The following is a 22,430-nucleotide window of genomic DNA, read 5'->3' on the forward strand; positions in this document are numbered from 1 at the left end:
GCTCGATCCCAGGACACTGAGATCATGACCTGAGCCGAAGGCAGCGGCTCAATCCACTGAGCCACCCAGGCGCCCCAAATAAATAAAATCTTAAAAAAAAAAAAAAAAATCTGAGGTGATTCTTGGGTCATCTCTCAGGTGAATGTCCAACTGTAGACAAAAAGATAAAAACAGTTCAACTGAAGACAACGGGCAGTTACTGGAATAAAAGAGTTGGGTTGAAAAGTGAGTTTTTACGTGTAAAGAAGTCCCACGAAAGTATAATTCAGGGTGGTCAGAAACCTGGATTGCTGAGTTGTGCCCTTACACACTCACTCAGACCTGAGGCAAACTATCAGCTCTTTGAGTCTGAGTTTCTTCATTGATAAAATGGGGAGAAGGCCAGGACCTGCTCCCAGTATTTGATGAAGGTAAGATAAGGACTCATGCTGACGGCTCAGCCTGGTCTCCAGGAGCAGTCAATACGTGACAGGCAATTGTGACCCTGTTGATGTGACACAGAGGTGAAAAGAAAAAGAAGATAATCTGTAAAGCCATTCACCTACAGTGTCTTAGAAAGTAGTTAAGGATTTGTTCCATTTGCTTTTGCTTGGACAGAACAGAAGCCTTAATGACTTTAATGGCTTGAGGTCTAACTTTTCCAAGACCAAGGTGCCAATTAGAAATAATCTCTCTGGGGCGCCTGGGTGGCTCAGTGGGTTAAGCCGCTGCCTTCGGCTCAGGTCATGATCTCAGGGTCCTGGGATCAAGTCCCCCATCGGGCTCTCTGCTCAGCAGGGAGCCTGCTTCCCTCTCTCTCTGCCTGCCTCTCCATCTACTTGTGATTTCTCTCTGTCAAATAAATAAATAAAATTAAAAAAAAAAAAAAGAAAAGAAATAATCTCTCTACCAATCTATGAGGCAGTGTGTTGAATGAGTGACTTCAAAGGCTTTATTGTATCCATTAAGTTGTCATTCCCTATCATCTTAAAAAAAAAAAAAAAAGTAACACACATACACATAAGGAATTCAACAAATGTTGTTGGTAGAATTAATTGAAGGTCTCTTTTTTTCCCCCTTGGCCATTTGCCTGTAGCCTTTGTCCATAAGTGGAAGGATTTTTTTTTTTTTTTTTTAGAAAAGCAAGCCATAATTGGCTGCCTAAGAAATAATAACCTGGATTTCCCCGGCCCTTCCCATGGCCATGATTCCTTCTGGTTCAAGAAAAGCACTTGTGGCACCAAATTTAACCTCTGCCCTCCCACCAGGCTCCCTGCAATTATGTCACCATCTGCCCTGCCCTAAATCTGTGTGTCTCATCCTGTCTCTGTGCCACAGGAAGCCCCTTGAGAACACGGCCAACAGAAGAGGTCTGCCTCCATTTTGGCTGACTTAGCCAGTTAGCTTATATTGAAGTCGTCCTTAAGAAATAAGTGCCACTTCCTTTGTCAAGGGGAACCTGACGAGAAAGTGCTAGCCAAAGGGAAACAAAGAGGTCATACTTGTACCTGAAGTGCTATGAACGTTGGTAAAGGAGTTGTCAGAGGCACTGTAGGGCCAGGCACCAGGTGAAGGCAGCGAGGTGTTGAGGGAAGAATTAGACCCTTTGGGTGACACGGGAAGAAGAATGAGATGAAAATACTGCAGACAGACGTCAGTATAACCAGTGAAACCTTAAGTACTGTATTTAGCCTTTGATGGAAGATTAAAATGTATCTAAAAATGTATCCAAAAAACCCCTGAAAAGCTACATATTTTTATGTTTTCTGATTAAATTATTAGATTATTAGCAAGTACAAATGAAAACATAGATTGACAGATACAAAATGTTGGATATTGAATAAACACAAAGGATGCCTCACTCATTTACCTGTGGTGTTATCCCGCAGAAGTTGGTGGTCAGTATCTACAATGGGAGATGTGGCTGTACCCCCCAGCACACTTCCTGGGGTGACATAGGGGTCAGATTCAGGGTCAATGTTTTGGATACCTTTCCACGGCACTCCTGGTTGGAATTCTGAAAGAAGGAGAACAAATATTAGAGGTAGGAGGTTGTTCAAAAAAATGATAAAAATCTAGTTTCTTTTTTAAATTTTATTTTTAAGGAATTTCTACGCCCAGTGTGGGGCTCAGACTCACAACCCCGAGATCAAATCCTATGTTCCTCTGACTGAGCCAGTCAGATGCCCCTCAAGTTAGTTTTTGATATAAGACATAGATCTGTGAAAAGTAGAATACTCAATCTATTTTAGTTCAGACTTTTAACATAAAATTAAAGATAAAAAATTCAGCCCGGGGGCACCTGGGTGGCTCAGTAGGTTAAGTCTCTGCCTTTGGCTCGGGTCATGATCTCGGGGTCCTGGGATCGAGCCCTGCATTGGGCTCTCTGCTCAGCGGGGAGCCTGCTTCCCCCGCCCCTTTGCCTGCCTCTCTGCCTACTTGTGATCTCTGTCTGTCGAATAAATAAAAATCTTAAAACAAAACACAAAACACTCAGCCCGAACAAGTACTGTGCCAGAACCTCTATGTCATCAAGCACGCTGACTTTTTCGGTCTCTGTGGCTTTGAACCAGAGCTCATCAGTGCCTGGTCCAGGCGGCCGCTCCTCCCGCTCCCAGGAAGTTCGGGCCTGAGGGCAGCAAAGTCAGGAGTAAGTAACCCGGTGCTCAGGAGAACTGTCCGGGCATCCAGAACAAGAACTGGGAGAAAATCTGGGTTGGAGATGAGTGACTTCTCCCATTTATTTCACCGAAAATTGGCTCAGATACACAAAAGAAAACACAACGCAAGCGACCACCGTGATGTGGAACAGCCAGGGACAAACAGCAGGAATGAGCTGGCTTATCACGAGAAAGCCTAGAATACGTGGACGACGTGTCTGCAATTTTTTTTAATCAGTTAATTTAAATCCTACTCAAAGCCATGGGATAGGATTTACAAGCTTTTGTTTTCCCAATCATGATGGAGAGATAGAGCATTACACGCAAACAATATACATTATACGAGCTTCAATGGGAGGAAACGAAATGGATTCCTATTACAAACACGGCCATACAGGAAGAGGTTTAGAGAGAGACACACGGATTTTGTATTTTTGCTTAACTAAATTTGAAAAATTTTTACAATGAAAATATTGTATCAAAATAAAAAGAGAGGAAAAAAGTAACAAAGACTCTCACGGCAGCATTATTGCCTACCTGGGACCTAACTGGTAATACTTGCTTCATGAATAAATAAGTCAATTACATGGACATTTCAGAAGATCCCATGTTACAAGGCATCCTACCCACGGAGGAATGCCACAGTGCCAGTGCTCCCACATCACCTTCTCTGATCTCCAAATTCCACTCCTCTGACCTCCTATAGCTCGTCCGTGCCTCTTCAGTGTTCATCACAGTTACCTGCCTTGTGGGGGACCAGCGTCTATACCTCACCTTCCTGACTGAACTCGAAGGAGCGGAGGAGACCCCATCTACTGTGAATGTCCTATCTTTCCCATAGCACCATGCCTGTCTCTTATCAGACAGTAATTACGAAATGAAAAAATAAAGTAAGTGCCTTAATAACTGGCAAAAGCAATCTGCCCAGAACCCAAGATTAAGAATTAAAAACAAACGATACACCAGGAAAAAAACAAAACAAAACAAAACAAAACAAAAAAACATGGCCTGGACAGTACCTGGAGGCCAACTGGCATTGCTGGATTTACTTCCGATTTTATTTGTTGGTGGAGATTTGGCAGGTAACCAGCTATCACCAGCAGGACCCGTATGGCCACCCAGTGTGTCACTCGGGATGATATCAAACTGGTTGTATGGTGACCCTCCTCGAGTCTTACCAGGGGCCACGATAGCGCCTGAGAGGAGAGAGGAAATTCATTCACACCCAGAAAGGATTCTTATGAACATAACTTGTCAAGTCTCTTATTCAGCAGAGAACAGTATTCTGATGTTTATGCAGTTAGAAGGGAAAAAAAAAGAGGTGCTGGAACGAGAGGTCACCCTGGCGAGCCAGTATCCAATTCACAAGCAGATGAGTAGAAACCATCCATTTCACCTTCCTGAGCCTCCTGGGGTCTCACTGAAGCACACAGCACTTTTCTCATCCTCGAATCTTCCTTTCAGTTTTAAAATTCCATGGTTTAAGAAATTAACAAAACTTTCATCAACGATGAATCATATCGTTCTCCCCAGTTTCCATACTGATGACTCAAGAATGAGAAATGGGGAAAAACACTACACAATCCGTGGTACACAGGATATGTTCTCATGACACTTGTACGGATGCCTCCCCCCAGCCTCTGCCACCGCCCCAGGTTCTTCCGTGCTTGTCAGACCTCAAGTAGCTGGAAGAAGCAGATAGACAGAGGGAGCCCACTGGAGAGAACAGCATCTGCGATTGCTTTGAATTCCAAAGCCATGAGATGAAGTCCCGCCTTAGGTCTCTCCAGCACGTGAGCAGGAACCCTGCAGCTCTGCAGCCCATGGCCCCCCACACAAAGCAGAACCAATCCTTTTGTAACTTTCTTCCTGAGAGATTTCGGCAGTTCTGTCTGTGCCCCTTTTATGCATTTCTGATGCTATGAGGCAGGAAGAACATTGAAATCTCAAAAGTTCTCTTAATCTAACAAAAAAGGATCTTCACCTTCAATAAAACTTTGGGCCTCTGTGAGATACTACCCTATTTCTTTCTCAAATGAATTTTACATGCTGCATTGTGTCACCTGATCTCCCCTCAGGATGCTGTTTATAAACAGATAAAATTATTTCCAGCATGATGTATTAAAATATTTGTGTAAATATTGATTAAAATAATTTGCCTGCGTTGGCCCAGTAGGAGCATTATCAAAACCACCTCCACGCTCTGCTAAGACATCGCCTGCATTTCTGGAGCCGCTGACAGAAATCTGACTCAAGGGCACATCACACTGAAGTCGTAGGAAATGAAGCGCTCAATTACCGTGGCGAAGGCTGAGGACACGGGGAGCACTGTATCTACCAGCTCTGAGAAGGCAAGTAGATGTTTACACTTCTAGCTATCCTCTCACATGACATTTCGTGTTTATTATCATGCACCAATCATGTCTTTGGGGACAAGGGGACCTGATGAATCACCAGCCTAAAGAAGCAGGATAAGCGCCCAAAGCTACAAATGCTGGGCCTGAATTATTCAGTCTAGAGATAGGTGTTAGAATTTCAGTAAATCATTCTTGATTTCGTGGCATGAAATCAAATGAAAGCACACAGGGAGAGCAAGGAGGAGCTCCGTGTGGCCAGCTCACTGTCTCTCGGACTGACACGTTCAAGAGTGGTTGATAAAGGAACCCTGGAAGTTTTCAGACCTTAGGCGCTCAGGTCTGCCAGGGAACTGCGGCCGGACCAGCCCAACACCCGGTTATACCTGGTTCTCAGGGCTACAGCTGAGTCCACGTGAATTACTGTCCAGTAAAATAAACACTGAAGCAAAGGCTGAAGGAAGTTTCGAAGACCTTTTATCTGTTTTACAGGGACACAGAGAAGCATTTACAGAGAATGATGGAAATGAAGAGCCCACGGTTCACAACCAAAGCCTGTGATGTCCCTCAGCTCCTGTCTTGCGGACACTAATTCATTACGAACAAGAAAGCTTTGTGGACCGTTCAAATTTCATGTTATCTATCTATCTGTTATCTATCTTTTGGAGACTAAAGGATTCGAGTAATCAACATGATATTTGTTGTGATCTCTTATACCTTCAAAAAAGAAAAAAAAAGGGGTTCTGTTCTCTCAGCCCAAATATTAGGGTTTCATCCTAATGGGTTCTCGACTTCACTGCTACTGTCCTCAATCCCATTACAGGTGGGAAATTCTGCTCCCCTTAATTACCGCCAGCATTTTAAGTTTCTTATAATTTGAAATATACACAACCCCAACCTGCCTCTCACAGGTGATCATAGGATTTGGAGGAAAAAAATCAAGAGATCAAGAAAAAGCTAAAGATTTGTGCTTTAAAATAATTTTACAGGATGTGATGTAACATCAAGGCCTGGGAAGGCTGTACAGCTCCAACTCGTAAGGCTTTGCTTGCTCTTACCATTTTTGTGCATATTGGCTTCCTGTGTGGCTACAGAGGGCAGTCCCTCCATCATGGAGGTCCATTGTTTAAAGCGAGACTCTGTTCCAGCCTCCTTCCCACCAACCATGCCATAGTCCATGCCGCCAGAGCTGAAGCCTAAAACAGAGAACCACATTTTACATCTTCCTATATATTTCTAGTATCAGCAACCAAGAGATCTGAGATAGAACCAACTTCATTTGTCATTTAAAGACTCATTCACAAAAAGTTTCTTCACTCAGAGATTTTGATTCAAAATTAATTGGCCCTTGCTTGCTCAAGAAAGCAATGGCTCTTTGTGCAGGTCTGAAACTGTGCAGGACTCCCCAACACTCACTCCTTCAGCTAACGCCTGAGCCAGGCAGAATGCTGGGGCCAGGAATTCGCCAACTCAAAGTGCCATCTCCACACATCAAACTAATATGGCAGAACAATAGCCATGAGGGTGAGGGTGTGTGGCTGAAGAAAGGCTTTGCAGAAGAAGGGATATTTGATTTAGGGCCAATGGCAGGTATGCAGCTAAGTCAAGGACACCAAGCAGAAAGCTTTAATTGATGACAATCTGGTACATAGGGAATGAGGAGTTCAGTGTGACTCTAGTGCTGGGCTAACCATGGCTGAAGTGAGGCAGGGTGACAGGAGATGAGGGGGAATGAGAGTCATGTTCTGTAGGTTCTTTATGTTTTAGGCCAAGGACTTTGGGCCTTTTTCTCCTAAGGCGGGAGATAAAGACATTTTTTAACAAGTGAGAGAAAGAGAAAACTAAGTTTGTATTTTAGGGAGCGCCCGGCTGGTTCCGTTGGAAAAGCAAGTGACTCTTAATCTCAGGGTCATGAGTTTGAGCCCCACATTGGGTGGAGATGACTAAAAATACGTAAACTTAAAAAAAAGTTCGTATTTTAGAAAAAGTGTAAGAATGGGGCACACGGAGATCAAGGCAGATACAGGAGATCAATTTGTAAGACATCTTTATGCAGTGACAAGACCCCAGAGCTCCAACAGGCAATGAAGGAGAGGTTCAGAGGTTACTCTGCAACGAACCCCAGGTAAGCCTCAGGTGTCAAGGCTTTTAGCACGAGCATAGGTGGGTCATGACTTCCTGCTGCACCGGGCGGAACAGGGGAGAATGAGCATGAGAGGCTTGCTGACAGGGTCTCCCAGGCCCCACCACCCACTGTAGATCATAATGTCAACATAAAGAGCAAAATAAAGTACTAAAATACACAAACGAAACAGAGGAGGGGAAGAGCAATGAACAGCCAGAGGGAGACTGAGGAGGGACCGCAGTGAGCACAGAACAGCCATTGCAAGGGGGGTGAGCAGGGGTCCCGTCACGCGAAAGCTCAGGCGGCTACAGGAGCCAAACCCCATCTGCTGGTTCTGGAGAAGATGTGCCACGGCAGCCAGGCCACGCTTCTCGCTGTACCCACTTGACCCTCCAACCATGTGTGGTGCCTCACTGGCTCTGAGATTCTACTGATTATCCAAATCCCAGGTCACGTTTTTTCCCCGTGCTTCTGAGTTGTCAGAGTCAGTTTTATAAATGCATAATAAATCCAGTTCAAATCATTCCTAAAGCCTTGACCTATATTTAAAATGTTGCTATTAATATAAAGAACACTGCTTCGCACTGTTTGTAAGCAACTTTACTAGTCCATGTGATTACTTGGAGCATGGGGGCGGGGAGCAGAAATTCTTGGCATAAGCTGGAAATACTTCAAATTAACTGATTTTTTTTTTTTTTAAAGAAGAGTTTAAGGTATTTTCTGTTTTCCTATGTAGTTGAAATGAAATGAGACTGGAGGATAGCAGGGCTGAAAGCAATAAAGCCCTTCTCTGACGGAAGCTTTAATGGCCTAAGTGGGTTGCTCCTTGGGCAAGGAACGCCTCTACCTTTGACAGAGAAAACCAACGCCAAGTGCCTGGATCCCAGCTATTTGAAAGCTTGGTTCCAACCATGGAGGAAGAGCTTTTGGGAATAACCCTGGATTATATGGTGAAGACTAGAAAGAACCTGACGATTAGTAAGAAGAAAAGAACCATTCCTTACATATTTCTTTTCTTTTCTTTTTTTTTTTTTTAAAGATTCCATTCATTTATTTGACAAAGAGAGAGAGTGCACAGGCAGGGGTAATGGCAGAGGGAGAGGGAGAAGCAGCCCCCCCGCCCCCACACTGAGCAGGGAGCCTGACGTCAGACTCAACCCCAGGACCCCAGGTTCATGACCTGAGCTAATGGCAGACACTTAACCAACTGAGTCACCCAGGCGCCCCCACATTACTTTTTCTTTAGAGTTGCTCTGAAATGTCTTTAGAACCCACTGTGAATTATAATTATTTAATTTCAGCTGCTTAGAGTCCTTTTGTGACACATGAAGTGTAGAAAATTATGAAGAGTTATACATCTCGAGGGGATGAGGGGACAGTTTGAGCAGTTCCATCTGAACCTTAAGCAAGGTTGGCATCTTTCTGGTTAGAAACTTGGGAATCAAACATCATCAAAGCAAGGCAGCATCCTAACTAAGGAACAAGGTTTGGGAAGGAAACATCCAGAGGACTGTGCGGAGAGCAGGGGATAAAACTGTCCTGAAAGGTTTAACCTCTGAACCCAAAACCGGGAGAGGAAGAATCAGCGCAGGCTGCACATGGTTCTGGATCTTTCTTCGATGCCCCAGAGTAATGGGCAAGACTCACAACCTCTACGCCATTTGTGAGGCACCACATCTCCAAGCCCAGCAACGTCCAGACCTTTCTGTCCTTGCTACTTCATCAAAACCACACTCCTCGGTCCACCAAGCGACCTCCCAGTAACCCTCGGGCTCACCAGCACAGAACCTGAGCTCCCGTCCGACAGTCCTTCAGTTCAGGTCAGCGCACCCCCACAGAAAGCCTCATTTGTGCCAGGCTCTGTGAGGAGCTGAGGGACAAACAGGAATAAGACATGCCTCCTGCTCTCTCAGGGGATCGTGTCTCCAGTACCTCCTTTTTCCCTATCTTGTCGTTCCTACAGATCCAACCCTTGGCCCCCCTTATCCATCCTGGCCAGAATTACCTTCTCTGCCACACACGCTGCTTCACTGACTCCTCATCATTACCATTTGGCTCAGCTGCCACCTCCTTGAGGAAACTGGGATTTCCTCTTTCACACTCTTTGTCTATGTTAGTTCTTTCTTTCCCGCTTTTCCTCTTATTATAGATTATAAAAGGTTTATTATAGATTAAAAAACAAATCTGTGCTTTTATAATAATAAAAATACACTGTAAAAGAAACAAACCACCCATAGTTGCTCTTTTAACACAAATATATATATTTTTTAAGTAGTCTCTACCCAACATGGGGCTCAAACTTACAACCCTGAGATCAAGAATCGCATGCTCGAACAACTGAGCCAGCCAGGTGCCCCCAAATTTTGATTAATTTTATTGGAAGTATGTTTTTCCCTTTTAAGTAGGTTCCACATTCGGCACGGGGCTTGAACTCACAACCCTGAGACCAAGACCTGAGCTGAGCTAAGAGTCAGACATCCAACTGCCTGAGCCACCCAGGGGCCCTAGGACATTTTCTAATAAGACGAGGGACTTTACTTCTTGATTAGTTCAGATACCTATACATGAGAGATGAGAGGGAGTTCACACTATTCCTACTTTTTAAATTCTGAGAGACAAAAAGCACCAAGAAATCTTACATATAAGTACACAGCTGTTCAAACACGTTTAGATAGGTCACCAACCCGACAACTCAGCTAGGTATATTTTCAATTCTGCTAAAAGCAGAGAATGAGAAACCATTTTTTTTTTTAAAATAAAAACAATCAGTCAAGGATCAGTTAAAGAATCATTAAACTCATTCAACTTTTTAATTTTGAGAAAATATACCAAAAGAGGCTTTTTTTAAGGACTTACTAAGAGGCTTTTAACTGTTCGTGCCTCTCTTTCACCCAGAGGTGTCTTTTTTAGTTTAATACTCAATAGTAGGAAAAGTGAAATAGTATTCATTTTACTACATCTTTGTTATACACTTTTTGAAAAAAAAAATTTAACCTCTCTGTATGCAGTACGTATATTCTCATCAAAATCTTAAAGCTATAGATTTAGTTATTCAAAATAGGCAGCCAAATTAGATTTACTTTCAATCCCAAAACCTATTTTTCAATTCAAATAAATGTCATAATATTAAGGAATTAAGGACATTTTTAACTGTGAAATAAATTGCAAAGTATACTTTATAAAGCAGATTGTAAGTGGTCAGATCACAATATGATAAAGACCTAATAAAATTTATCTGTTTCATAAATGACCAAATGGAAATAAATCAGTAAGTCAGTATGTTTTTCTCCTTAATTAATTTGGATTATAATGCATAGTTAAATTTAAGTTATTTTGAAACAAAAGTATGATTTAAAAAAATGCCTTTTCTTCAGTAAATGTAATATGTTTGTATGTATATAAAACTCTGATCCTTCAGCCATAGGGAAAAAAAAGCCTAAATAAAAGCACATAAGAGGTCCATTCACAGGTTTTATCTGATAAATTGTGAAAAACTGTGTACTTAAGAGTATCTGTGTCACTAACCTATGTTGCTCAAGTTGTTGGAAGATACTTTTCTTTCCACCTAAGACATGGCCCTAGAGCATGAGACTGAAGAGCTCAAAAGAACTGTGCATGTTTTCAACATGTGGAAAAGCTGCCCAGGACTTCCAGATGTCCACTTTGCTTTGTACGACTAGACCCTACTCGGGGAACCACATACTCTTTGCCAAAAGGGGATGCAGTAAGCAAAGCTACCTTGCTTTATTATCCTATACGGCATCTAAATTCACAAGAACCGGACACATACCAAAATACCCAGGTTCTTATTTCATTTCATCCTTAACAGAAAATGTTGTAAGAAGGTGAAGCCTTGAGGTGCCTGGGTGGCTCAGTGGGTTAAGCCTCTGCCTTTGGTTCAGGTCATGATCCCAGCGTCCTGGGATCAAGGCTGGCATCAGGCTCTCTGCTCAGCGGAGAGCCTGTTTCCTCCTTTCTCTCTGTCTGCCTCTCTACTTGTGATCTCTCTCTGTCAAATAAATAAATAAAATCTTTTTAAAAAAAAAAAAAAAAAAAGGGAAGGTGAAGCCTGGAAACACAGAGTTAATGACACCTTCCTTAGTCATCATGGGAGGCTTCCCCCTTGCTTAGCACCCTGGATTTCTACACCCAAGATGGGCAGGCCTTAGTAAGACAGGAGCTGGTGGAGAGTTTGCTCTTCTTTTATGTCAAGTGGAAGAAAGGTTATTTTGAATTTAAGTCAGTTCTCAATCAGACCATTTTAAAGAAACAATGCCATTGGTGGATCTGGAAATTAATTCCCTTAAAACTATCCAGGATCAGGATCAAAGCATCCTTGGAAGTCCCTGCTCTTCTCCGCACGTGGACACCCAGCAGGCAGTGTGCACCCCACAGAAGTAGAGCAGAGAGCAGGGCTATGTGTCCAGAGTCGCTTTGTTTCCTAGGAGCCAAGGGTTTCAGGTCTCCCCGACTCTTATTTTTTGAGTTTGCACAGAACAGTGTTTTCCTTACCAAAATAAAACCTGAATCTTATCACTTTGAGAAAAAACCCACTGTAGTGTGTGGTACCTTTTTAATTTTTACATTTTATTTTTAAGTCACTGTTGCCTCGCGGACTGGATTCTGCTTACCACACGTTCCCCGGTTCTGAAAAAGCTACCGTTTGCCTGCCAACAAATTCTTGATGAATGTCAAAGGTATAACCTTACTTGAGCTAATTCTATTTAAATCAGATGAAATACTAATATCAGAAGAATTCTATCAGTTTGTCTCCCGAGCTTCATTTTCGTTTTCCATTTCTCCACAAGAAGGAACTTTTATCAGTAGAGCTAAACACCTCAGCCTGTACATATTCTAACAGATTATAACTTCAGATGCGTGTGGCACTCACAGCGCGAACAAACGTTTCAACTGGCTTTCAAAAATTCCCGGTGGCAGGGGCCCCTGGGTGGCTCAGTGGGTTAAGCCTCTGCCTTCAGCTCAGGTCATGATCCCAGGGTCCTGGGATCGAGCCCTGCATCGGGCTCCCTGCTCAGCAGAGAGCCTGGTTCTCTCTCCCTCTGTCTGCCCCTCTGCTTACTTGTGCTCTCTCTCTGTCAAATAAATAAATAAAATCTTACAAAAAAAAAAAAAATTTCCTGATGGCAGAAGAGCAGGTTGTCATTTGAAAATAGTAAAAGACTCCCTTGGACCCAGAGAAGTCGGAAGCACAGCTCTGAGATTTACTCATCGTGTGGTCAGCTTTCAGACGCCATCAGAACTCTCGACTATCGGCTGGAAGGCCAGGGTGAGAATCCTTCTCTCTCTCGTGTGGCTGCTGCGCAAACAGGGGTTAAGGAGGCCCGAGCTCCACCAGAGGCTCAGCGCGTGACTGGCGGATTTTGTTAAAGGTGATCTGCACTACTGACCACTTACCAGAACCATATCCAGGTATTGGCCCTTTGGTTTGAAGGTCTGGGAGCCCCACATTCAGAGCGTTGGGTACCATGTTGTCCAGATGTGGCTTGGGCCCAACGGGATGAGAGGGCGAGTGCTTCATGCCAGGCTGTCTCTGCTGCTGCTGCTGCTGCTGCTGTTGCTGGAGCGCACTCACCATCCGAGCCAGCTGGAGGCCAGGAGGCCAGAGCGAGGGGGAACCGGAGCGAAAACGGACACATGAGAAGCCAGCACCCTGACCCTCCCAGCAGAGACCGCAGGCGGCTGGTGCTGGGCTCTCAGGGGCCCGAGCTGCAGTGCTCACACAGAGCACTAGAGGGACCCTGCCAACCCCGCGTACCTGCTGCTCTTGCTGCTGGCGCACGGCTTGAGAAAGCTTCCTCTGGTTCTGTAGCAACTGCTGCTGCTGCTGCTGCTGCAGGAGAAGCTGACATGCCTACAAAACAGGGGAGGGGAGAGAGGAGCAAAGTTTCCTGAGCTCGACTTACTGAGACACCCTAGGGAGCTGTGCACCAAAGCACAGTGGCTGAATCAAGTGTCTAGGAGGGAAGGACCACCCAGTTCCTGGTCTACTGGGCACATCTACCTCTAGCTGAGCTCATATGACCCTTAAACATGCATAAAACCAAGCAAATCAAAGTTAAGCGGGGGGAAGCAAATAGCTTTTTTTTTTTTTTTTTTAAGCTATAGGAGGAAAACCTGCTACTCACCAACTGAAACTGGGGAATCTGTGGAAGCTGGCTCAGCATGGCAATTTGTTGAGGAGACAACTGGGGCCCCACATTGAAAAGACCTGGGTTCAGGCCACTGTTGGGAAACTGCTTGAGCATTGAGGCAGAAACCTGACAAGAAAAAAAAAGATGAATTTTTTTAGAACTTGCCACAATAAAACTTTTTTCCTGTAAGAAGGTCTTAATAGGTCTAAAACAAGTACCCATGGTTTCCTTGACAAGTATTTGTGGAAAATATTAAATGATCAGGAGAAATACACTAAAGTGTTAACAACGGTTATCTCTGAGTGGTGAGATAGTTAAGAGCTAATTTTAGGGGAAACTGGCTGGCTCAGTCGATGGAGTGTGCAACTCCTGATCTTGGGGGTTCTAAGTTCGAGCCCCACATTGGGGGTAGAGATTACCTAAAGATAAAATCTTTTTATTTTGTTTTTAAATTTTTTAAAAATATTTTATTTATTTATTTGACAGACAGAGATCAGAAGTAGGCAGAGAGGCAGGCGAGAGAGAGAGAGAGGGAGAAGCAGGCTCTCTGCTGAGCAGAGAACCCGATGTGGGCTCGATCCCAGAATCCTGGGATCATGACCTGAGCCGAAGGCAGAGGCTTTAACCCACTGAGCCACCCAGGCACCCCTGCTTTTAAATTCTTTTTTTTTTTTTTTTTTAGATTTTATTTATTTATTTGACAGAGAGAGATCACAAGCAGGCAGAGAGGCAGGCAGAGAGAGATGAAGGGAAGCAGGCCCCCTGCTGAGCAGAGAGCCCCATGCGGGACTTGATCCCAGGACCCCGAGATCATGACCTGAGCCGAAGGCAGTGGCTTAACCCACTGAACCACCCAGGCGCCCCATCTGCTTTTAAATTCTTTAAGGAGACTTTATTTATTCATCTGACAGACAAAGAGCACAAGCAGAGGGAGTAGCAGGCTGAGGGAGAGGGAGAAGCAGACTCCCTGCTGAGCAGGGAGCCCAATGCAGGGCTTGACCCCAGGATCCCAGGATCATGACCTGAGCAGAAGGCAGATGCTTAACCGACTAAGCCACCCAGTCAGCCCAAGATAAAATCCTTTTTTTTTTTAAAGAAAAAGAGCTTTTAAATTCTCTATTTAGGTTTTTAAATTTTTCTACAATAAAATTTATGAACTTACAATCAGGAAGAGTTCGGCAAGACAAAAAGTTTTAATGACAATATTACTTTTACCTGAGAAATTGTTACTGGAAACGGAAACAAAGTATATCAAACTTCACAAAAGTAATAAATAAATTCCTTATACACATAAGGAATATACATTAGCCTGTAGGTGGGAGACACTGGAGTTTCAGTTCATGACTTCTCACACCAAACACTGGGAGGCACAGAGAGGCAGAGTGGAGGAGCCTAACCGGTCAGATGACTCAACCTGCTTCTTCTCCATGGTCTTCAGGAGTGAGCTATGCTGGGCTGCAGAACCTTCAGGGACAGAGAGAAGACTCCCTCGCACCTTCAGACTGCTGGTCTAAGACGTTTGCACGGAGCTGGAGTGAGTTACTCTGCACTTTCGTTCTCCGAACCTACTGAATCAGCTGGTGCCACAGAGAACAAAATGAACCTTCTGTGGTGGGGGGGCCACACACTGGTCACGTGTTGGGGCTGCAGGCCGACTGCACGGGCTCCCATTGCTAACGTGTGTGACTGTTAGCCCTTCTGAGCCTCATTTTCCTTATCTCCAAAATTAGAATAATAATATTAACTCTGGTGATTGAGGATGTTATGAGTTAATCCACATCAAAGGCTTAGAACTGCACTTCATAAATGCTCGTATCCTTCCACAGGGACGGCTCTCCAAATGTCGGGAGACGATTATAGCTCTTTGTGTCTCATCTTCAGACCAAACACGAGGAATTCTTTCATGCGTATCTCATCCAATTTCTCAATGCACAGCCCAAGACAGAGAGAGTCATTTTCTAGAGCAGTCGAGTACTAAGTAGACCTGGCCATCACTAACCCTTGGGTTAAAAGCCAGACTTCTATTTAACAATGCCTGAGATCTCCGTTTCTATGATGATCGCACCCTAACTCCCAATCACACACTAAACTTACTGTCAATTAAAATCTGTAATATTTTTAGGTTTTGCTCTCCTATGTAATATTTAAGCAGGTTGAATTGTACTAATTTATGTTTTTGAACTTAGGATCTTATCTTTATGTACATGGCATATAGTAGATGCTTGATAAATACCTATTAAATAGGTATTTTATTTTTTTAAGACTTAATTTTCTTTTTTTATTTGACAGACAGAGAGAGAGAGAGGAGGAAGTAGGGTCCCCGCAAAGCAGAGAGCCCGATGTGGGGCTCGATCCCAGGGTCCTGGGACCATGAGCTTAGCTGAAGGCAGAGGCTTTAACCCACTGAGCCACCCAGGCACACCTGGGTTTTTTAGGAAGAGTTTTTGTTTTTGTTTGTGAGTGAGTGCAAGGAGGAGAGGGAGAGAATTTTTTTTTTTTTAAGATTTTATTTATTTATTTGACAGAGAGAAATCACAAGTAGGCAGAGAGGCAGGCAGAGAGAGATAGAGTGGAGGACGCAGGCTCCCTGCTGAGCAGAGAGCCCGATGCGGGACTCGATCCCAGGACCCTGAGATCATGACCTGAGCCGAAGGCAGCAGCTTAACCACTGAGCCACCCAGGCGCCCGGGAGAGAATTTTTTTTAAATGATTTTATTTATTTATTTGTCAGATATTGAGACAGATAAAGAGAGAGAAAGCACAAGCAGGGGAAGAAGAGGCAGAGGGAGAAGCAGGCTCCCCGCTGAGCAAGGAGCTCAATGTGGGGCTCAACTCTAGGACCCTGGGATCATGACCTGAGCTAAAGGCAGACTCTTAACCAACTGAGCCACCAAACATCCCACAGAGAGAATCGTAAGCAGGCTCCACACCTAGTGCAGAGGCTGACGTGGGGCTTGATCTCACAACCCTAAGATCATGACCTAGCCATCCAGGCGCACCAGATTTAAATTAAAAAAAAAAAAAAAAAAAAAAAAAAAGATTTTATTTATTTGACAGGGAGAGAGAGTGAGAGAGCACAAGCAGGGGGAGCAACAGAGGGAGAGGGAGAAGCAGGCTCCCTGCTCAGCAGGGAGCCCCATGTGGGGCTCAATCCCAGGACTCTGGGATCATGAACTGAGCCAAAGGCAGACAGTTAACTGACTGAGCCACTCAGTTGCCTAAAAATTTTTTTTAATGTAATCTCTACAGTCAGTGTGGGGCTGGAACTCATAACCCTGAGATCAAGAGTTGGCACGCTTCACGTAGTAAGCCAGCCAGGTACCCCGTGAATATGATATTTTAACTTATTAACAGTCACTCCACCGAATTCTTTTCTAACCTATTATTCCACTTATTCCCAGTTTGCGTTTCCCTATCTGGTTGTTGGTGGGAATCTGGAACGTGATAGAGCTTAAGATAACCTATCAGCATGTCTGTAAAAACTTCTTTCCAACTGAAAGTGATCGGGCTGGGAATAGTCAATCATTTACTAATCCACACAACTGTTTCAGCACTTAACCTACATTTATACATCTTATCTAAAACAAAGAGACAGCTTGTCAAATGGCTTGTCAAAATAAGGATTTTGACAACAACTCTATCATTCTTATAATCTGTGATTTTTTTAACCGATTAATAAAGAAAATCAGTTAAGACTTATTAGTAAATTTATGATTCTTGATTTCCTATCACAAATGCTCAAAAAGCTATATTTTTGATATCTAGTCTAGAATCTTGCCTAGAATTGGCACCAAGTTCATCAGTCTAAGCCACTTCCCTTACTGTTTCAAAAATTATTTTAAAAAATCCCCATTCTCCTCACTTCCTTGTTGGGGAGGGGACTCACCTTCTCATCACACTCCAGGCATCCTGCCCTTTCTTGGTGGCAGTAAACCTACAGGGAAGGTGGCCCTCTTCCAGTTACTGCTGTCTAAGTTTGTAATTCAGGATTAGGAAGCTCACATACTCCAAGATCAGCTTTCCCAGTGGTAAAGGGGATATTTTGGCCCCACATGCCTTCATCTTGTCTTAAAAATTCAGGATTTGTGCAAGAAAGAGGAGTTGTCATTATTAAACTCCCCTTGAAGATCCCCAGACTTCCTCCAAGATCACAGAAGGGCTCAGCAATTCTTTTCACAAATTCTTTCTCTGTTGTAGGATTTAATTTGTCTTAACCCTTTTGGTTGAACATCTTTGTTCTTAATAGAGAAGACAAAAGCGGTAAAAACTTTATTTTCACTTAATTTCTATTTAATCATTTAATACAAATACAAGTAGTCCAAAGCAGGGATTCTTTTCCCAGTCACCAGAACCGCACCAAACTGAACGCTGAAAGCTCTTTCAATATGCCTGCTGTTTTGCAATTCTGTTTATGTTGCAATTCCCCAACACACTCTTACACATATTCATCCCTGCTTGCTACCCTTACTTTCCATCTTTTGAAAATACCCCTTTAAAATCTGAGTCAGGGGTGCCTGGGTGGCTCAGAGGGTTAGGCCTCTGTCTTTGGCTCAGGTCATGATCTTAGGGTCCTGGGATCAAGCCCCGCATCAGGCTCTCGGTTCGGCGGGGAGGCTGCTTCCTCTTCTCTGCCTACCTGTGATCTCTCTCTCTGTGTCAAATAAATAGATAAAAATCTTAAAAAAATAAGATAAAACAAAATCAAATCTGAGTCATCAGAAAGCTCTCACCAGAGACCCACTGGGTCTTTCCACTGGGTCTTTCTTTAGCATAACGAGTTAAATTGGTGCTTCTGAGTCCCCGTCTCTACCAGTTTCAAGAATACCTGCCCACCTTTCCTTTCATACTTTCTAGTCTAGAAATATCTGAAGTCATGGTTCCTGTCCGGGCTCACCAACTCGTTTTCTTCCAAGATCTCAGCCACTTTCACTCAGCCTATCAATGCTGTCATTTTGGGATGTATTTTGGGTTAAAGTAACAGTTCTCCCAGCTGTTTCCTCTCTACTCTCTAAGAGATGCTGAGGGTTGCCAACCAATGGGAATGCTTGTTGGATTTTCTGTGTTAATAGCTGGAGGCCTAGCAATTGTGAGCTCAGCATGTGCATCCACTCCTGTGCACTGTGCCTCCACACTGATTTTACGGTCAGCACGACGGGCTTAATATTTAAAAAAAAAGAAAAAAAAAGTAAAAATTTCAATAATAACCTTTAAGCACTGATTGCAGGTTGAAATGGTAATGTAGCTATACTGGGTTAAAGAATATATATATATGTTGAGGAGCCTGGATGGCTCAGTGGGTTAAGGCCTCTGCCTTCGGCTCAGGTCATGATCCTGGGGTCCTGGGATGGAGCCCTGTGTTGGGCTCGGTCCTCAGCAGGGAGCCTGCTTCCTCTCCCTCTCTCTGCCTGCCTCTCTGCCTACTTGTGATCTCTGTCAAATAAATAAATTAAAAAAAAATCTTATAAAAGAAAGAATATATATATATATATATATATATATATATATTTAAATGGAATTTTATCTGTTTCTTTTTATCTTATTAAATGTGGATACCAAAAACCTTATGTTACATTATGTGATTTGTGTTCTATTTCTATGGGACAGTGCTGCTCCCAGGCCATCAGCATTGTTTCTCATTTCCTTTTCGAAGGGAAAGGACTCTATGATTCATGGGAAATCTATTCTGCTTATTCTGTTTTCCAATCTGCCAACCTCTCAAAGAAACAGCCATTGTCAGAACCTTCCTTTCTTCCCACTTCTCCGTTCAGTTTTAAAAGCTCTACTGAACAAATGAGCTAGTCTGCCGATCAACCCATTTCTCTTCAGTCTTGAGAATGTATGCCATGGTTTGCCAAGAGCCCATGCTTCCCACCCACCTCCAATATTCCTATCCCTTGAAATTAGCTAAAGAAACCACCATTCAAAGTAAAACATGTGTGTGATCCAGCAGTACCCTAGGAAACAAATTCGTCCTAGGAGACAAATATAGGAATATTCATAGCAGCACTGCTCGTAATAGCAGAAATCTGGAAACGACCCAAATGTCTACTGGTAGTGGAAGAGATAAATAACCGATGGTATATTCATGTAACAGAGACTACATGAACCAAACTGCCCAGATCAACATGGGGAAATCTCAGAAGCACTGTCAAGTGAAAGAAGTCATAGAAGGCTACATACTGCATGTTTTTGTTACATAAAACGCAAAAAAAAGTCAAAGTCAAACTATACTGTTTAAAGATAGACAGATACGGAAAGAACTGTAAAAAAACGCTAACACAAGGTGTTTTATTCTTTTTTTTTTTAAGATTTTATTTATTTATTTGACAGATAGATCACAAACAGGCAGAGAGGCAGACAGAGAGAGAGAGAGAGAGAGGGAAGCAGGCTCCCTGCTGGGCAAAGAGCCCAATGCAGGGCTCGATCCCAGGACCCTGAGACCATCCTGTCCTGGTCTCAGGTCGGATCTGAGCCGAAGGCAGAGGCCTTAACCCACCAGGCACCCCAAGGTGTTTTATTCTTTTAATTTAATTTGGAGGCCAGCAACTCCAATGTGCCATAAACTGACAGTCATAAAGACTAGAAAGGTTACCTTCAAGGACTTCCTGTCTAGCTTTGCCCAGCTTTTCCCTTCCCCAGACTAAACACTGCCCTTCCCCGATGAATACAAAAGGACCAGAGAGAAGCACCACTAGGCTCCTGGCAAATGGCTGTTCATGCCTGGGATGCAGAGTAATTAAAGTGCAGGTTTGCACATTCCCGTAGCAGGGATTTAATTATTCTGGCTTAAAAGCCCTTCAATCTCCAGCTGGGCTGGAGAAAGGGAAGATCTAGTTGGAGTCAATATGGCATTTACCGAAGCACTGCAGGTGCAAAATGACAGCAATTTAAAGCAAGACAAGAGCCTGGTAGAATATGTTACTTTCAGAATATTTGAGTAACAGGAGGAAAGAGACAAGGTAGAAACCCAAGACCTGGAACACCTGCAGCAAATCTTAAAGGTGAATTTCAATGTCTCCTTTCCAGGTTCACATTACACATGGACTGCCCTGATAAGGCAGTTAAAATGGATGTAAAATTTGATATTATACATTAAAAAATTTCAGTGTTCATGTCTTTTGACCCATACATTTCATTCTGGGCAACTGAAGGTGGAAATAACATGGGCACAGATTGATGTATACGGCTGCATAAAAGATCCATGGATGGGACGCCTGGGTGGCTCATTTGGTTGAACATCTGCCTTTGGCTCAGGTCATGACCTTGGGGTCCCGGGATCGAGTTCCACTGGGCTCCCTGCTCAGCAGAATGTCTGCTTCTCCCTTTCCCTCTATTCCTTCCCCCTGTTCCTATGCATGCTTTCTCTCCCTCTCAAACAAATAAATAAACAAATAAGATATTTTTATAAAGAGATCTACGGATAAGGGTTTCTCTATTGCATTATTTTTAACAGTGAAAAATTAGAAACAATTTAATATCCAATAATAGGGATGAGAATGTTTCAGGAAATAAAAGTAAATCTACCCGATGGAACATTATGCCTTCTTCGTTACAAATGATTGATAGAAGACTATGTTGTAACAGGGAAAATACCAGGTATGACCCAAAGTTAACAGAAACCACAGGATACAGTGACCACAAGTGTCATTATGTGAAACCATGCCAGTATATGAACGGTATGAATAGGGGATTTTGTAAAAATAATCCCTGTCACTGCAGCTGGATCGGGGGTTCCTGGAAGAATTTTTTTTTCCGTTATCCAAACTTTCAGTGTGGTTATTATACTGTCTTTAAAAAATAAATAAATAAATAAATAAATAAATAAATAGCTAAATAGCTACCCAACTGCTTTGTTTTTTAAGATATGGAAATGTGAGGAAAAAAACCTGAGGTTTCTACAGTTTAAGATTCTGCCCCCATTTATGCATCAAATAAACGTTAACCACATTTTGCTAAATGAATAAATCTCGAAAATGAGAACACAAATACTTCTCTACACAGAGCAGATCATAGGTCATATAGAGACTGGCAGCCTTAGGTCTCTCAGACTAAGTGAACTGTGCTTTCCCGAACAATTCCACTTCCTAATCATTCTGAAATGCATCTTCCCATGACTCGACATGTATTTACTCAAAATACATGCCCTGCGCAGTTGTGGATTTCAGGATCAGCAGTGAACAAAGGCAGATACAGACTCGGCCACTGTGAAGCTCGGCACACGCCTGCGGGTGGGGAGAGTGACCGTGGTGGGCTGTACGGTCCACAGACCGGCCTGGGAGAGCCTCTCTGGGAAAGCACCTCGGCAGCAGAGATCTGAAGGAAGTATGGATGGAGCCCTGTGGCAATCTGCGAGAACAGCATTCCAGAACACACCTGGTGCCCTAGGGCACGTTGACTAGACAGGCCAGAGCTAGTGGGGAGGGAGAGTGGCAGGTGTCCGGGGTGGGGAGGTGACCACGAGCGCTGAAACCCACAGTAAAGAGCTAGCTTTGTACTCTCAGGGAGAGAGGGAGCCGGGAGAGGATAAAGTGGTAACATGATTTACCCTTAACTTCCCGTGATCCATCTAGAATGTTCATTCAGCAGCCACCGAGCAGGTGTGGCTATTTAAGTGTAAATCAATTAAAATTTCAGTTCTTCCACCCGTTGGTCACATTTCAAGGATTCAGGTGGTGGAGGGCCACCCTGAACCGTGTAGTTTTTGAGGATGACCAGAATGCTGGGTGGAGAAGACACTGGAGGCAGGCAGGGCGGGACCAATCAGGAGGCCACTTCTGGGAGGGAAACAGTGGTCACCTGCCATGGGTCCTGTTAGCAGAGGTGGTAGGAAACAGATTTGGGACAGAGCTCTGAAGGGGGATTTGTTGGTGGACTGAATGTGAGCTCAGGGGACTCTGCACCAGCTCCGAGAGCTGTGGCCTGAGCACCTGGAGGATGGGAGAGCCACAGACCTGGAGGGAGAGGATGTCTTAGAAGGGAGTATGGGGAGGCGCCTGGGTGGCTCACTGGGTTAAAGCCTCTGCCTTCAACTCAGGTCATGGTCCCAGGGTCCTGGGATTGAGCCCCGCATTGGGCTCTCTGCTCAGCGGGAGCCTGCTTCCCCCCTCCCCGGCCCCTGCCTGACTCTCTGCCTGCTTGTGATCTTTGTCTCTCAAATAAA

The 22,430-nt window shown here is 43.8% G+C and overlaps 1 protein-coding gene across 23 annotated transcripts in view; it reads right to left on the reverse strand.

Moving 5' to 3' along the window:
• Nucleotides 1-22,430, reverse strand: part of TNRC6B (trinucleotide repeat containing adaptor 6B) — a 261,328-nt gene that overhangs the window by 18,594 nt on the left and 220,304 nt on the right. For all 23 annotated transcript variants that reach the window (XM_082739930.1, XM_082739924.1, XM_082739919.1 and 20 more), the window contains 7 exons: nt 13,265-13,396; nt 12,895-12,990; nt 12,534-12,723; nt 6,052-6,189; nt 3,659-3,835; nt 1,850-1,996; nt 1,488-1,583 (listed from right to left, as the gene is read on the reverse strand). In XM_082739930.1, coding sequence (XP_082596056.1) covers nt 1,488-1,583; nt 1,850-1,996; nt 3,659-3,835; nt 6,052-6,189; nt 12,534-12,723; nt 12,895-12,990; nt 13,265-13,396 — 976 coding nt within the window. The remainder of the gene's footprint in view (nt 1-1,487; nt 1,584-1,849; nt 1,997-3,658; nt 3,836-6,051; nt 6,190-12,533; nt 12,724-12,894; nt 12,991-13,264; nt 13,397-22,430) is intronic.

This window comes from Mustela nivalis, assembly GCF_964662115.1.
Source record: "Mustela nivalis genome assembly, chromosome: 7".
NCBI lineage: Eukaryota > Metazoa > Chordata > Mammalia > Carnivora > Mustelidae > Mustela > Mustela nivalis.